Source organism: Oncorhynchus gorbuscha, linkage group LG11 (assembly GCF_021184085.1).
Source record: "Oncorhynchus gorbuscha isolate QuinsamMale2020 ecotype Even-year linkage group LG11, OgorEven_v1.0, whole genome shotgun sequence".
In the NCBI taxonomy this organism is placed as follows: Eukaryota; Metazoa; Chordata; class Actinopteri; order Salmoniformes; family Salmonidae; genus Oncorhynchus; species Oncorhynchus gorbuscha.
The window spans coordinates 31,524,979-31,542,979 of record NC_060183.1 but is presented as its reverse complement, the minus strand read 5'-3'; the positions used below and the strand labels follow the sequence as shown (position 1 = coordinate 31,542,979).

The following is an 18,001-nucleotide window of genomic DNA, read 5'->3' as shown; positions in this document are numbered from 1 at the left end:
AAGAAGGGATACTGGTCTGTAATTGTTGACATCGGAGGGATCGAGTGTAGGTTTTTTCAGAAGGGGTGCAACTCTCGCTCTCTTGAAGACGGAAGGGACGTAGCCAGCGGTCAGGGATGAGTTGATGAGCGAGGTGAGGTAAGGGAGAAGGTCTCCGGAAATGGTCTGGAGAAGAGAGGAGGGGATAGGGTCAAGCGGGCAGGTTGTTGGGCGGCCGGCCGTCACAAGACACGAGATTTCATCTGGAGAGAGAGTGGAGAAAGAGGTCAGAGCACAGGGTAGGGCAGTGTGAGCAGAACCAGCAGTGTCGTTTGACTTAGCAAACGAGGATCGCATGTCGTCGACCTTTTCAAAATGGTTGACGAAGTCATCTGCAGAGAGGGAGGAGGGGGGGGATTCAGGAGGGAGGAGAAGGTGGCAAAGAGCTTCCTAGGGTTAGAGGCAGATGCTTGGAATTTAGAGTGGTAGAAAGTGGCTTTAGCAGCAGAGACAGAGGAGGAAAATGTAGAGAGGAGGGAGTGAAAGGATGCCAGGTCCGCAGGGAGGCGAGTTTTCCTCCATTTCCGCTCGGCTGCCCGGAGCCCTGTTCTGTGAGCTCGCAATGAGTCATCGAGCCACGCAGCGGGAGGACCGAGCCGGCCTGGAGGATAGGGGACATAGAGAGTCAAAGGATGCAGAGAGGGAGGAGAGGAGGGTTGAGGCAGAATCAGGAGATGGGTTGGAGAAGGTTTGAGCAGAGGGAAGAGATGATAGGATGAAAGAGGAGAGAGTAGCGGGGGAGAGAGAGCGAAGGTTTAGACGGCGCGATACCATCCGAGTAGGGGCAGTGTGGGAGGTGTTGGATGAGAGCGAGAGGGAAAAGGATACAAGGTAGTGGTCTGAGACTTGGAGGGGAGTTGCAATGAGGTTAGTGGAAGAACCGCATCTAGTAAAGATGGGGTCGAGCGTATTGCCTGCCTTGTGAGTAGGGGGGAAGGTGAGAGGGTGAGGTCAAAAGAGGAGAGGAGTGGAACGAAGGAGGCAGAGAGGAATGAGTCAAAGGTAGACGTGGGGAGGTTAAAGTCGCCCAGAACTGTGAGAGGTGAGCCGTCCTCAGGAAAGGAGCTTATCAAGGCATCAAGCTCATTGATGAACTCTCCGAGGGAACCTGGAGGGCGATAAATGATAAGGATGTTAAGCTTGAAAGGGCTGGTAACTGTGACAGCATAGAATTCAAAGGAGGCGATAGACAGATGGGTAAGGGGAGAAAGAGAGAATGACCACTTGGGAGAGATGAGGATCCCGGTGCCACCACCCCGCTGACCAGAAGCTCTCGGGGTGTGCGAGAACACGTGGGCTGACGAAGAGAGAGCAGTAGGAGTAGCAGTGTTGTCTGTGGTGATCCATGTTTCCGTCAGTGCCAAGAGGTCGAGGGACTGGAGGGAGGCATAGGCTGAGATGAACTCTGCCTTGTTGGCCGCAGATCGGCAGTTCTAGAGGCTACCGGAGACCTGGAACTCCACGTGGGTCGTGCGCGCTGGGACCACCAGATTAGGGTGGCTGCGGCCACGCGGTGTGGAGCGTTTGTATGGTCTGTGCAGAGAGGAGAGAACAGGGATAGACAGACACATAGTTGACAGGCTACAGAAGAGGCTACGCTAATGCAAAGGAGATTGGAATGACAAGTGGACTACACGTCTCGAATGTTCAGAAAGTTAAGCTTACGTAGCAAGAATCTTATTGACTAAAATGATTAAAATGATACAGTACTGCTGAAGTAGGCTAGCTGGCAGTGGGTGCGTTGTTGACACTACACTAATCAAGTCCTTTGAGTGTAATAGTTTCGACAGTGCTGCTATTCGGGGGCTAGCTGGCTAGCTAGCAGTGTTGTTTACGTTACGTTACGTTGCGTTAAAAGAACGACAATAGCTGGCTAGCTAACCTAGAAAATCGCTCTAGACTACACAATTATCTTTGATACACAGACTGCTATGTAGCTAGCTATGTAGCTAGCTACGATCAAACAAATCAAACCGTTGTACTGTAATGAAATTAAATGAAAATGTGATACTACCTGTGAATGCGACCGGGTTGTGAGTCTATTCGGTAGACGTTGGCTAGCTGTTGGCTAGCTGTTGGCTAGCTGTTGGCTAGCTGTTGGCTAGCTGTTGGCTAGCTGTCGGCTAGCTAGCAGAGTCTCCTACGTTAAGGACGACAAATAGCTGGCTAGCTAACCTCGGTAAATTAAGATAATCACTCTAAGACTACACACTCTAAACTACACAATTATCTTGGATACGAAGACAGCAAAGACAGCTATGTAGCTAGCTAACACTACACTAATCAAGTCGTTCAGTTGAGTGTAATAGTTCTACAGTGCAGCTAATCGGTGGACGTTAGCTAGCTGGCTAGTGAAGACTACGTTAGGACGGCGAGATACGATAATTACGCAATTATCTTTGATACAAAGACGGCTATGTAGCTAGCTAAGAAGAAATTGCTAAGATTAGACAAATCAAACCGTTGTGCTATAATGAAATGTAATGAAAGTTATACTACCTGCGGAGCGAAGTGCCGATGCGACCGCTCGCTCCAACCCGGAAGTGTATCCATTATCAGCAACCATCACTCCTGTGTTCCAATGGCATGTTGTTAGCTAATCCAAGTTTGTCATTTTAAAAGGCTAATTGATCATAAAGAGAACCCTTTTGCAATTATGTGAGCACAGCTGAAGACTGATGTGCTGGTTTTAAAGAAGCAATAAAACTGGCCTTTAGACTAGTTGCGCATCTTGAGCATTGACATTTGTGGGTTCAATTAGACTCAAAATGGCCAGAAGCAAAGAACTTTCTTCTGAAACTTGTCAGTCTATTCTTGTTCTGAGAAATGAAATTGCCAAGAAACTGAAGATCTCGTACAACGCTGTGTACTACTCCCTTCACAGAATAGCGCAAACTTGCTCTAAACCAGAATAGAAAGAGTGGGAGGCCCCGGTGCACAACTGTGCAAGAGGACAAGTACATTAGTGTCTAGTTTGAGAAACAGGTGCCTCACAAGTCCTCAACTGGCAGCTTCATTAAATAGTACCTGCAAAACACCAGTCTCAACGTCAACCGTGAAGAGGCGTCTCCGGGATGCTGGCCTTCTAGGCAGAGATCCTCTGTCCAGTGTCTGTTCTTTTGCCCATCTTAATCTTTTCTTTTTATTGGCCAGTCTGAGATATGGCTTTTTCTTTGCCGCTGCCTGGAAGACCAGCATCCTATAATTTGCCCCCCACAACCGCAAATGTTCCATGTCACCAGTCTGACTTTTAGCCCCAAAATACCATCCTGGAATGGTTGTGAACTAGAAATGAATCCTTAAGAGGTCAAATGAAATAAAGCGATTGAGGAGCAGCATGAAAAAACAAATCTGAATAAAAAATAAATTAAAATCCTCTAGAGAAGCAGAGCACATTCTTTGCCCCACCACCCCCAACATACACAAACATGAAATAAAAGTGATGGTATAATACCATTTTAAAGAAAAAGGCAAAAACTTCTAATCCTATTCTCGTCATTATGAACAAGACAAGCAGCAGAAATTCTCTTACTCAGCCACCATTGATTACCCTAAACATGTGATGTGAGGTCAAACTGACCTAGGAAAGAAGTTCCATATACCCTTGAAAAAAAATATATATATATCTATATCATTAGGTAAGTGCACAATTTGCGTTTCGGTCACACTTTACCCTACATTATTCATCTCATATACATATGTATATACTGTACTCTACAACATCGACTGCATCCTTATGTAACACATGTATCACTAGCCACTTTAACTATGCCACTTTGTTTACTTTGTCTACATACTCATCTCATATGTATATACTGTACTCGATACCATCTACTGTATGCTGCTCTGTACCATCACTCATTCATATATCCTTATGTACATGTTCCTTATCCCCTTACACTGTGTATAAGACAGTAGTTTTGGAATTGTTAGTTAGATTACTTGTTGGTTATCACTGCATTGTCGGAACTAGAAGCACAAGCATTTCGCTACACTCGCATTAACATCTGCTAACCATGTGTATGTGACAAATAAAATTTGATTTGATTTGATTTTAACTTCTTGCGTCGAGCCATCCGGGATCGTGAATACAACCTCAAGCTCATTAACATAACGCAACGTTAACTATTCATGAAAATCGCAAATGAAATGAAATAAATATGCTCGCTCTCAAGCTTAGCCTTTTTGTTAACAACACTGTCATCTCAGATTTTCAAAAATATGCTTCTCAACCATAGCAAAACAAGCATTTGTGTAACAGCATTTAGCGTTAGCATAGCATTTAGCGTTAGCATTCAGCAGGCAACATTTTCACAAAAACCAGAACCATTTAAATAAAATAATTTACCTTTGAAGAACTTCGGATGTTTTCAATGAGGAGACTCTCAGTTAGATGGCAAATGTTCAGTTTTTCCAAAAAGATTATTTGTGTAGGAGAAATCGCTCCGTTTTGTTCATCACGTTTGGCTAAGAAAAACCCCAGAAAAATCAGTCATTACAACGCAAACTTTTTCCCAAATTAACTCCATAATATCGACAGAAACATGGCAAACATAGTTTAGAATCAATCCTCAAGGTGTTTTTCACATATATATTCGATGATAAATCACTCGTTGCAGTTTGGTATCTCCTCTGTTCAAAATGGAAAAATGCACGCACCTGGAGATTACGCAATAGTTTTGACGGAGGATACCGAGCGGACACCTGGTAAATGTAGTCTCTTATGGTCAATTTTCCAATGATATGCCTACAAATACGTCACAATGCTGCAAACACCTTGGGAAACGACAGAAAGGGTAGGCTCATTCCTTGTGCATTCACAGCCATATAAGGAGACATTGGAACACAGCGCCTCCAAAATCTGGCTCACTTCCTGTATGAAATGTAATCTTGGTTTCGCCTGTAGCATTAGTTCTGTGGCACTCACAGACAAGATCTTTGCAGTTTTGGAAACGTCAGTGTTTTCATTCCAAAGTTGTAAATTATATGCATAGTCGAGCATCTTTTCGTGACAAAATATCTTGTTTAAAACGGGAACGTTTTTCATCCAAAAATGAAATACTGCCCCCAGAGGTTGAAGAGGTTAAAGGCTGTGTAAAGTTAATTTGTTTCATTGTACCGGTAGGCACCTGTGGCTTATAGACATGTGCGGCGTATTTATGTACAAAATACATATTTTTTAATAATTCAGTGGGTGCGGTTTATATCCAGGTGCGCTTAGTCCAGCAATTACGGTAATTACTCACCAACCTTAGTCAGCTGCTTACCAACCATACCCATACTGTAACAACTCACCAACCACACTGCAACCAAACCCTCAATTACTTACGAACCGTACCGCAACCCCTAGTCATAATTACTCACTAACCACATCTCAATCGGGATGTAACTACTCACCAACCACACTTCAACCACTCATAGCTGAGAAGTACAGCTACGCACCCAAATCATCTGGATGTTAACAATGGCCGTTAAAAGATACAGCCATATACCAACCACGCAGCGACCACTATTAGATCCGCATGCCACCACTATGCCTTAATCACGAGCTATTATATTGACCTATCAAGTGGCGGGTGTCACGCTCTGACCCTTTCTCGTGCTGTATTTCACAGGAACTGAACGAGAACCAGTTGACCCCCAAGCGTGAGAAGCAGGAGTGGCTGGTGCATCAGAAGGAGTGTCTCCAGCAGCTGCAGGCGGAAGATGAGGCGGGGCTCCTGCGCCGCCAGAGGCAGTACTACGAGCTGCAGTGTCGCCAGTACAAGAGGAAGATGCTGCTGGCACGCCACAATCTGGAGCAGGACCTACTCCGAGAGGTATAGCACATCAACAGTACCCATAACGAAGACATTTTTCACTTGACCAAGCAATAGAGGTGTTTCAGAGTTCCATTAGGCTCTGGTCTCGGACCACAACTCTTCTCATGATATAATGCAGGGGTTAAAGTTCTGTCACTGCGACTGATTTTTGTATAATTGTATAGATTTTTTTTTCAATGTTAAAGGTCTGAAATTGGTCTAACTCGCTGTTTAATACATGTACAAAATGATTACGTCTTTCCCTACCCTCATCTGTTGCGCTGTCCTTTGTTTCTTCCTTCTCCATCTAGGACCTGAACAAGAAGCAGACGCTGAAGGACCTGGAGTGCGCAATGCTTCTGCGCCACCACGAGTCCACCCAGGAGATGGAGTTCCGGCAGCTGGGCTCGGTGCAGCGCACGCGGGCTGACCTGATCCGCACACAGCACCAGACGGAGCTCACCAATCAGATGGAGTACAACAAGCGACGCGAGCAGGAGCTGAGGCAGAAGCACGCCGTGGAGGTCCGCCAGCAGCCCAAGAGCCTCAAAGTGAGTGAGAGCGAGACCCCCGGTACCCAAACCCAGAACCAGCCACCTCCAGAGGAAGAGAACAAGGGGGAGGAGTACCAGGAGACAGGGGGGCTAAGGGGAGCCCAGGCTGGGGCTGAGGGAGTGGAAGAGGTGGTGCTGGTAGAGGAAGGGGAGAAGGAAGAGGTGGAAGAATGTGAAACCAAAGAGGAAATGGAGGGTAACAAAGGAAAGGTTAGGGAAGGTTTTGAAGGAGGGAAAGAAAAGGTGAGAGACGAAAGTGGAGATGGAGAGAATGAGAAGGGAGAAGAGAAGGACGTGGGAAATGGGAATGAGGTTTGCTCCATTGTAGAAACAAAGGTTGAAGTAGAGGAGAAGAGCGAGAAAAGTGAAGATAACGAAGGTCAAGAACTTGAGTGGAAAACAGGGGAGGGAGGAGGAGAGCAAAGGCAGGTGGAGGGAGTGCAGTGGGGGGAGGAAGATGGGGATGAGGAAGACGAAGCGAGATATGTTCTCGACGATGACGACGATGAGGAGGAGGATAGGGGCGTGGCAGACGGCTGTCCGTCTGAGCTCATCTCCTCCTCCATCCCTGGAACGGAGGCATGTCCGCGATCAGCGCAAGGGGGACGAACTCTCAGAGTTCTACTTCCCCGACACCCTTGAGGAACTCGAGCCTCCTCACCTCTCTGCCCCACCCCTTTCTCCGCCCCCTGTCCCCTCTTCCTTTCCCTCCCTCTTCTCTCATGCCATCTGCCTCCTCCTCTCCCTCTCGGCCGCCGCCCAGCCCTCCAACCTCACCTTCCTCATACTCTCAGTCTTCCTCCTCTCCCTTCGTCGCTCTCCCCCTCTCCCCTCGCTGGCCTCCCTCCTCCTCTCGGGTGAGCTCGCCCTCCTCGCCCTCTTCTTCTCCTACCTCTTCCTCCGCTCCTGCTGCTCCCTCTCTCTCTCCACCTACCTGTCCCTCACTCTGTGGGCATGCGGTCTTTTCAGCCTGGGCCTCTCGCTGAGCCTGGGTCTCTATTATGTCCCCATAGCCCTGATCTCTGCCTCCTTCCTCAGCTCGCCTTCCCTCTTCCTCTCCCTCTATCTTGTGGTGGTGCTGGTGGTGCGACCGGCGCGCGTCTTCCTACAAAACGCCCCCCGGAAACTCAACCGTTTGTGGATGAGGTTCCTCTTTCGCCTTCCCCGCCCACTCTTCAACATATGCCAGTCTCTCCTTGGGGGCCTGGCGGAGCGCAGTCTCTATGACATGTTCCCCAAGGCCGGGCGCAACTGGGGCGGGCGCCAGTCCAAAATCCCTGTGCCCCTAAAGAGCCTGCCCTTAGTGCGCCTGGCGGGCAGGGGCCACGTTGGCTCGCCCCTTGCCACGTGCCTCCTCTGGGTCAGGCGCTTTATCAGACGCCCCCTAGGGGTCCTTGCCGACCTGGCCAACTCGGTCGTGCTAAGGCTAGCTAGCAGGGTCCTTAAAGAGCTGCCTCCTGAGTGCCTGAGCAGACTTCGTACATTCGGTCTGCTGAGAGAGGAGAAACCTAGCAGGCTGCCCAGGCTACTGCCCAGGGAGGTCAGAGAGCAGAAACAGAGGGAGAGGAGGAAGAGGGAGAGGGAGCGGAAAAGAAGGGAGGAGAGAGAATGTATGTTCAGAGATGAGGGGAGGTGGGAATGCGGGCTGAGACGAACGTCATCTGGGCGGAGTGTGAGGGGTAAAGTGCGACCATGGAGATAGTAAGAGAGGGAGGGAGTTGGATAGGGTGTGTATGTTCCATCTATCACCGTCTGACCATCGTGTGTTTGTTTCCTTTGTTTCAACCCTCCCAAAGATAGGTATACCTATGATGCACACAACCTAACACTGTGTTGCATTGGCTGAATGTAAATGGCCATTTAATGTACTGTATTGCCAAAAGCATCCAGCAACTCCTGTCATGTCACTGTCTTATATCCCATTGAAGTTTCATTGTGTGTCACTCACTATTGTGCTTTTTGTAAAAGTTTAAGTGTTTTCTTTATTTTGTTCTTAATTCGTAAGACAATATGTTTATGGTTATTTCTAAGACCATGTTTGTGCAATCTATTGTGTTTTTATTGAAGTTCTTACGATTTCAGAGATCTTTTTAGTGCACTGTTCACGCACATTGAATTTCTTGTCAGTGGATAATGGTTATCATCAATGGCCACTATTGATAGATATTATTGGTTGTGGATCAAGCATTTCACCCATTATAATACTAAATTACTGTGAAAGTAGAAGTAGGCAAACATCCTGGTCATTTCATTTAACCGCCCCCAAAAAACACTACTAGGTCATTAATATAGTGCAATAAATAATTAACCACACAAAAAACTTCCAGATCAAGATTACTTCAATCCACAAAGTGAACTTTAATACATTAATGTTATGTACAAGCTAAACTGTACAATTGTGTTAAATGCATAGTGTTTGATACGTGAAACTTGACATAAATGCGGTAAACTGTAAAATAATTTCCACGTTTTTGTTCTAAAAATCCAATCATCCGAATATAGGATACAATATGGCATTTTATACTGAATTTCAAGTTAGCCAATGTTTTGGGATATTGCATATTGTATTTGGCTGGGTAGGCTTTGGCTGTCAATTTAGTGAGCTATATTAGATATTTAATTAGTATTGCTCATTGAGAAGAGTCGGCACAGCCAGAAGAGGACTTGGCCACCCCTCATAGCCTGGTTCCTCTCTAGGTTCTGGCCTTTCTAGGGAGTTTTACCTAGCCACCGTGCTTCTACACCTGCATTGCTTGCTGTTTGGGGTTTTAGGCTGGGTTTCTGCACAGCACTTTAACATCAGCTGATGCAGGAAGGGCTTCATAAATACATTTTTGATAAGTAAGACCTCAAATGTGAACATGTAGAGAGCAGTGGAAGCTGGTGAAATGGTTATTAGTTATTACATGTCATCTTCTAGATAAGTAGATTCATTATTGTGCTATTGGCAAACTTATATACCGAGTGATTTGCCATGTAAACGTTGTTTTTATCGTTCTCCTAAATGAAGATACAGCGCTTGTCTGTTCAGCTGTAATTGTTTGAATGACTGTTCTGTTATACAGCCACTGAGGTTAGGCTACCTCCATATATGCAAAAAAAAAGTGTTATATAGTTTTTGTCCATTTTAGTATGACCATATGTTTAATATCATTTTATTGTTTAATTTGGATATTGGTTCAAACAAGTCTTAATGGCTTTAAAACACAAGTCCAAAGATTGAGGGAACAATGCAATACTCAACGAAGAGATGAACCAATTTGAACGTTTTAACGTTTTAAAGCATTTTAACTAGTCTAAAACGATGCGAAAGTATTTATCCCAAAAAGGGCTGGAAATTGACTGGCCCCTCCCTCCACTGAGTACTAAGTGAGCTTGTCGCGCAAATTATATTGAATGATGTTATGTATCTAATAAAATACTTTATAGATATATATATATATATATTATATGTATATGTGGACACACCGTCAAATTAGTTCAGCCATACCCGTTGCTGACAGGTGTATAAAATCAAACATTGGCAGAAGCATGGCCTTACTGAGAGCTCAGTGACTTTCAACGTGGCACTGTCATAGGATGCCACCTTTCCAACAAGACATGTAGCGTTAACATTTCCCTTCACTGAAACTAAGGGCAAGAGCTATGAAAAACAGCCCCGTGTCATTATTCCTCCTCCACCAAACTTTACAGTTGTCACTATGCATTGGGGCTGGTAGCGTTCTCCTGGCATCCTCCAAACCCAGATCTGTCCGTCGGACCGCCAGATGGTGAAGCGTGATTCATCAATCCAGAGAATGCGTTTCCACTGCTCCAATGTCAGCGAGCATAACACCACTCCAGCCTATGCTTGGCATTGCACATGGTTATCTTAGGCTTGTGTGCGGCTGCTCAGCCATTGAAAGCCATTTCATGAATCTACCGATGTACAGTTATTGTGCTGACGTTGCTTCCAGAGGCAGTTTGGAACTTGGTAGTGAATGTTGCAACTGAGGAAAGACGATTTCAGCACTTGGCGATCCCATTCTGTGAGCTTGTGTGGCCTACCATTTTGTGGCTGAGTTGTTGTTGCTCTTAGACGTTTCCACTTGTCTATGGAGATTGCATGGTTATGTGCTCGATTTTATTCACCTGTCAGCAACGGGTCAGGCTGAAATAGCCAATTCCAATCATTTGAAGGGGTGTCTACATCATTTGTGTATAGATAGATAGACAGATGGATAGAAATAAATAAGTATTATACTTAACTACGTTGAATGATTGCTTGGTCACCTGTCCATTGAGTTGCAACTGGTTGTTTAAATGGGCAGTTGGCTATTGAAGAGCCAAGGTAGATGGAGGGCTAATTTAGAAGGATAAACATTTCAGAAAAACATTTTAGCAAAGAAAATATTCTTAATAAAAATATATCTTATCTACTTGGGAGGTCAGGGGAAATGTACTTTAAAGTGCAGGAATACTACTTTAAATGCAGCTCACCCAGAAAATAGTCCCCTGCATTTTACAGGTGAGCCATTGATGTGGAAGGGTATTATTGAGTGATTCGGCAGGAGGAGCTCTCCTGCACTGTATTCTAACACAAAGAGAACTAGGGCATTGCTTTCTGGATGGCTTGCATTGGAGGGAGAGTTGGTGAATCCCTAATCCCCTTTTTAAAGGGTGATATATTACATTGTATTCTGGCTCTAAAAAGAGGCATATCTTTTCAGTTTTTCACCTTGTTATTTTGTGAATGTAATTTATGATTTCAAATTATTTCTGCGTCAGTATATTTGTCTTATTTTTCTATGTTTACTGTTCTATGTTTGAATTTCCAGAGTTTTATATGAATATTTAATATATGCAGTATTTCTAAGGTTAGTACTGCATTCTGTGCGTTGGGCCAGTAACCGAAAGGACGCTGGTTCAAATCCCTGAGCCGACTAGGTGAAAATCTCTGTGCCCTTGAGCAAGGCACTTAACCCTAATTTCTCCTGTAAATTGCTCTGGATAAGACATCTGCTAGATGACAAAAATGTAAATGTGTTCCAACAGCCATTTTGTTTGCATTTCAGCCTTATTGTGAGTGCATGAGTGGTGTATTGTATATGCAGCATTTTGGCATATTTTCATTTTTTCTCCAAACAGAAATAAATTATTTTTTTGTTAATCATTTTGTCTTGTTCATTTTTATGATTTACATCTTTGTTTTGCATTATTTCCTTGTTATAATTTACCATAATTTCCATATCTTTATTCATTAATTAAGTTCATTAGTCTTTAACCAAACATGGAGAAAATGAGTGAAGTATTCTGGATTTACATTCAAACTCATTTCATCTCATAACTAATGTTCTTGTCATCCTCTGTTCTCCTTGTCCCTACATCTACCTCCAACATTAATAAAATAAGTCAAATTTAGTTTTGACATGTAACACTTTGTAGAGCTGGGACGATAAAATGAAAGACACCAACCATACCGATCACTTATCGCAAGCATTTTGCAGATATCGTTCATTTGGATAACTAACCTATATTAGAGATGTGATTTAAAATTAAATACGTTTGCTGGTATGGGTGATTGTTAATGAGACAATTGATTGCTACAACCATCAAACTAGTAGTTGAAAGGATCTTTTTATTTATTTTTTACTGTGGTGCACAATGTTATAAACGTATGGTTTTATTTATGGTTATCACATCAATTCCGGCACTTTATTGCGATATGAACTTGTCCATATTAACCTGCTCTAACGCCATGGCTACGTCCCAATTATCTCTCCTCTATTCCAAGTGTGCACTTGTTCATTACCCTTAAAGGATTTGAAAGTAAATTACTAGTATAAGAAATATGGTGGAAATGCTCTACATACCATGCCCCCCTGCAACCCAATGTGTTTAGATTCTGAGTAGTAGTGAACGAGTGTACACATCAGGAGAAAGGAGATATTATTGGGACGCACCCAGTATATCTGAATTCCAAATCGACCCTAGCCTTTACAGCCTATGCACTCTTAGATCTGAGGATTGGAGAGATGTAAGCAATATGGTAATAGCTTTATCTTGTCTTCTGATTGCATGGGTGGAGTTTTTGCCACATTGCGTCGTGTATTGCAGGTAAGTGTAACGTGAAATATTCATTGGAAGACCCGCTTTCATCCAAAGGCTGGCTCATGGTGTCTTGTAGGAATACATTACTTTCTTCCTCACAATAAGTGAACAGAACACATACTGAATTGGTAGTGAATAGGATAACGAATTTGTTTTCACACACCACACCCCGCCTCACACCACTTGTTTTTTTAGGAGTGCACATCCTATATTGGATAATAACCATTTATGACCTTACAACTTTAATTTGCAGATGTTTTCTACTGTTCCAATCATTCCCAGTCAGACATTACAAGGAGTATTTATATAATGCATACATGGGGTTTAAATCAGAGGAGTTCCACCACTTCGGGTTGGGACATGGTATACAGTAGGCAGCCGTTCAATAGATGTACTTATTGTTGTTTAACTACCACAGGAAAGCAAGTGATGTTGAGGTCACTAATACCTCTGTAAAAATCTAAATGTACACTCCACAGCCCTATATAGACTATACATATATTGGATCTTCACATATTCAAAAGAACACATTCAAGCACATCAGCCAAAACGGTTGTCTCTCTCTCTTTCTGTATGGGTAAGGAGACAACCAGGACACCATTATGTTCGCCTTTAAGAGTATCTTTACAAATTCTCAATTAGTCTTTCATAGATTCCGCATCCTCTGTTCTTGCCTCCTCAAAACCCATTGGAGTAGTAGGTCAGAGGGGAGGGGAGCTTGGAAGTACAATACATTTGAGAAGGAGGCAAGGAAATAGGATCCGAGGAATCAGAAAGACAAATTGAGAAAGAGTCCAAGATAAAATCTGATATGTTATTAACAAAACATTCTGGGTAATGTAGTACATCATGCCACACTCTCTCTCATCCAGTCCAAAGAACTCCAGATCAAGCGTCAGTTCCAGGACACGTGCAAGATCCAGACGCGCCAGTACAAGGCCCTGCGCAACCACTTGCTGGAGAACACGCCCAAGTCGGACCACAAGGCGGTCCTCAAGCGCCTGAAGGATGAGCAGACGCGTAAGCTGGCCATCCTGGCTGAGCAGTACGACCACTCCATCAATGACATGCTGTCCACACAGGCTGTGAGTAAGGCAAGGAGATGCTGTACACTCTTTGTACCGCACCACCTCCAACCCACCGTAGCACCGTACCCACCCCTGCCTGGGCATGCGAGCCAGCTGCCTGCACTCCTGGCTGTCCCCAGATTTGACACCGTCACCCCACTTTCTTTGTCCTCGCTTTGTTACAGTATGATACCCTCTCGGCACTTGGCTAGCAAGCTACATACCCCCTGCCCTGGGTCTGGCTTCCCTTGCATGGCACAACATGGGCCTGTTCAGAGGATGATAGAAATGTATCATATAGAACAGAAATTTGTCAGAATAAGGGAATTGTCAGCGCTATTCTATTTATATCTGCATCATTACACCTGAGATGTTAGATCTCCTTGGCAATTTATTTCGGGCGAGCCGGGAGGGGACAATAAGCAGACCAGAGCCAGCTGTTATTGGGCAGTTTCCAATTGAAAAAAATGTCAGTTTAAGTGGGCATTTCCTCTCACGTGAGCGTGTCAGCATTTTATGGAGGAACCACAAACTCACGTGGGAACGCCTGCAGACGCAAACATCTCACGAGAGAGGGAGAGGGAACGCCTACTTACACAGACCGGAACCTTCACCATTTTTTCCCCCAATGGTAAACTGCCTGAGTAAGACGTTTATCAACCATCTTTGGTTACACCCATACCTACTAGAACAGCAGGGCCGCATTCAGCGGGGCACAACGTTGTGGAATATTCAGATATAAATATATGATGGAGAACATATACTCCTCTCTGACATGAAGAAAAAGGCTCTAATAATGGCATTTCTATCTGTAACGTTACCCAGCGTTGCGCCCTCCTGAACAGAGCCCAGTTACATGCATCTGTTAGGTCCTCACGTAGCACCAACACACATCCAAGACATTCAAGCGAGCCAAACCCCCTTTCTCTGTCCCTACACGACATCACATTTGCTGGCACACAGAAAGCGACATAATATCTCTTGTGTCTCGGAATACCACCGACTCACATCCACCGGCACAGATCTATGATATGTCAAAGCCTCATGTAACACCTTAAAATAGCCACACACACCCCTGTCCCTATCCTCACCACACTCCTCCACTTGTGGGCTACTAGCCAAATGCCCATTCACATTGTTACAAGCTATACCCAGCTCTATACAGGCTCTACTGTATTACTATCATCAATACCACAGCATGTGTAAAAAACAAACTACGACACCCTATTCATGTCACACAAGACCACAATTATTTCCCCATCACACACTCATGGAAAGAAGGTGGAGGGTGCTCAACCATCACACACTCAACCACATTCACTCGGAGCAAACCCCTACTCGTCAATAATATCTACCCGAAACATTTCCATTTAGTAATTAACACACCTCCCTCACACTAAGATAGACATCCCCTTCCTATACGCCACATCCCCTGATCTGACCCTCTGTCTCCCTATGCCTAAGTACGGGTGGAACTACCTTTTCCACTTCCTCCGCCTATTTTTATGCTGATGCCCCACCTTATTTGCCACTCTGACTCCAGCTCCGATTGGATGAAACGCAGGAGGCGGAGTATCAGGTGCTGCGGATCCAGCTGCAGCAAGAGTTGGAGCTGCTCAACGCCTACCAGAGCAAGATCAAGATCCACACCGACTCGCAGCATGAGCGTGAGGCCAAGGACCTGGAGCAGAGGGTGTCCATCCGCCGGGCACTGCTGGAGCAGAGGGTAGGTGTAGGGGGAAGTTGCCCCTAAACTCTGATCTGGGGTCAGTTTATCATTTCCCACACTAATGGTTAGAGTTGGGGGATGGGAAACTGATCCTAGATCTGTACCAAGGGGAAACATCACCCTGGTGCAAGGGGTGGAGAGATACAGCTTGTCCCAAATCACTCCCTATTCCTCCCCTTAGCCCTATTCCCTTAGCCCTATTCCCTTAGCCCTATTCCCATGTATGTGTGGTCTGGATAGGTACCGTGGTGATTTTAGCATTTGTAAATCTTGGTGATGCAGAAAAAAACAAGTGGGATGCATGCCAGCAAAGCCACAACACTAAACAATGCACTGCTAGACCTGGCCATCAGCAGAGCCTTGTCTGGCAGTGAAACAGTTAATTCAGCCTCAGTTACTGCCTTTTAGAAAAACATAGCTGATATTGCTGACGTGCTTAAAACAAATGTACAGCGACAGAATTCAGAACATGGGCCGTTCTTAGTGTTCTCCCTGTACACCAAGTCAGAACCGTAGGATAAAAAGGGGGCATATAAAGCAGACAATGAAAGCGCTTACAATATTCGATGATTACATTTCTCTAAAACAGGTGATAGGCTACATGTGCACCACCAAGTCAGAACAGTTGGTGAAATTAAGAGGGGTAAATATACCAAATGATTAGGGTGAGGCACATGGGCTACTAATGTCTTACTACACAACATATTTCTTTCATCACATTCCCAGTGGGTCAGAAGTTTACATACACTCAATTAGTATTTGGTAGTGTTGCCTTTTTAAATTATTTAACTTAAGTAACTTAACTTCCTGACTGATGTCTTGATGTTGCTTCAATATTTCCACACAATTTTCCTGCCTCATGGTGCCATCTATTTTGTGAAGTGCCCCAGTCCCACCTGCAGCAAAGCACCCCCACAACATGATGCTGCCACCCCCGTGCTTCACGGTTTGGATGGTGTTCTTCGGCTTGCAAGCCAACCCCTTTTTCCTCCAAACATAGCGATGGTCATTATGGCCAAACAGTTATATTTTTGTTTCATCAGACCAGAGGACATTTCTCCAAAAAGTACCATCTTTGTCCCCATGTGCAGTTGCAAACTGTAATCTGGCTTTTTATGGCAGTTTTGGAGCAGTGGCTTCTTCCTTGCTGAGCGGCCTTTCAGGTTATGTCGATATTGGACTTGTTTTACTGTGGATATAGATACTTTTGTACCTGTTTCTTTCAGTATCTTCACAAGGTCCGTTGCTGCTGTTCTGGGATTGATTTGCACTTTTCGCACCAAAGTACATTCACCTCTGGGAGACAGAACATGTCTCCTTCCTGAGCGGTATGACGGCTGCGTGGTCCCATGGTGTTTATACTTGCGTACTATTGTTTGCACAGATTAATGTGGTACCTTCAGGCATTTGGACATTGCTCCCAAGGATGAACTAGACTTGGGTAGGTCTACAAAATTTTCTGAGGTCTTGGCTGATTTCTTTTAATTTTCCCATGTTAAGCAAAGAGGCACTGAGTTTGAAGGTAGGCCTTGAAATACATCCAGAGGTACACCTCCAATTGACTCAAATGATGTCAATTAGCCTATCAGAAGCTTCTAAAGCCATGACATCATTTTCTGGAATTTCCCAATCTGTTTAAAGGCACAGTCAACTTAGTGTATGTAAACTTCTGACCCACTGGAATTGTGATACAGTGCATTGTAAGTGAAATAATCTGTCTGTAAACAATTGTTGGAAAAATTTACTTGTGTCATGCACAAAGTAGATGTCTTAACCGACTTGCCAAAACTATAGTTTGTTAACAAGAAATGTGTGGAGTGGTTGATAAACAAGTTTTAATGACTCCAACCTAAGTGTATGTAAACTTCTGACTTCAACTGTATTTTATGCAACAGAATACAATTTTATTTTTGGACTCAACTTGTTGTGCTGTGCTCACTTGAACATGAAGGTGGCGCGGCTGTCCTTTGTGGGCACATTTTGTCATCAAAGTCAGGCATTTTCTGGATTTATGGTGCTTTCAAAATAACTGGGAACTTGGGGGGAGGGGGAAACAAGGTTGAATCATGATAATGTCATTGATCTTCAGGTTGTAACTAGAAGTGGCCGGATATATAATTCCGAGTTTGGATGACCATCTAAACTTATTTTCCCAGTCGGAGCTCGTTTATTCCTGACTTCCCAGTTGTCTTGAACTCACTGAAGTCAAGTTTTCACAGTTCCGAGTTAAGTTGTTTTGAGCGCGGCACAAGTCATGCTTCATTGACAGCATGGCCAATGTTGAATGTTTATCATTTTAAACTTGGAATAGAGCCCCTTAATCCAAGATTTGGGGCCACACAGCCACTCCACTGAATAGCAGGTTTGTGATTGCTTTGCAATGCTTGCAGTTAGCCACTATCACTGATTCCTTCCAAACCACTCCTTGTTGAATTTGCGATTTCCAACTCATTGTGTAATGGTTATGTCGAATGGCCGATGAGTACCGATACATTTTATCTATAATTTCTCCATTATTTCTCTTCATATGACAAGGATTAAAAAGTATTTGCCAGTAGATTGTCGACTTGATTCATGATGACTACTAGAAAAGATTTTGAAAGTATGATGTTGACATGATCAGTCCAATCAAAGCTACTGTACATATAACGTGATTTGACGTCATTTTATCTGTGGCCAATGACCTTGGATGGGCACTTCTATTGTAATTATATGGCAGCA

At 44.3% G+C, this 18,001-nt stretch overlaps 1 protein-coding gene across 1 annotated transcript in view; it reads left to right on the top strand.

The window, feature by feature from the left end:
- Window positions 1–18,001, top strand: part of taok2b (TAO kinase 2b) — a 66,569-nt gene that overhangs the window by 41,897 nt on the left and 6,671 nt on the right. The window contains 4 exon segments of the mRNA XM_046369394.1: window positions 5,655–5,858; window positions 6,152–6,391; window positions 13,357–13,569; window positions 15,095–15,277. Of these exon segments, the coding sequence (XP_046225350.1) occupies window positions 5,655–5,858; window positions 6,152–6,391; window positions 13,357–13,569; window positions 15,095–15,277 (840 nt within the window).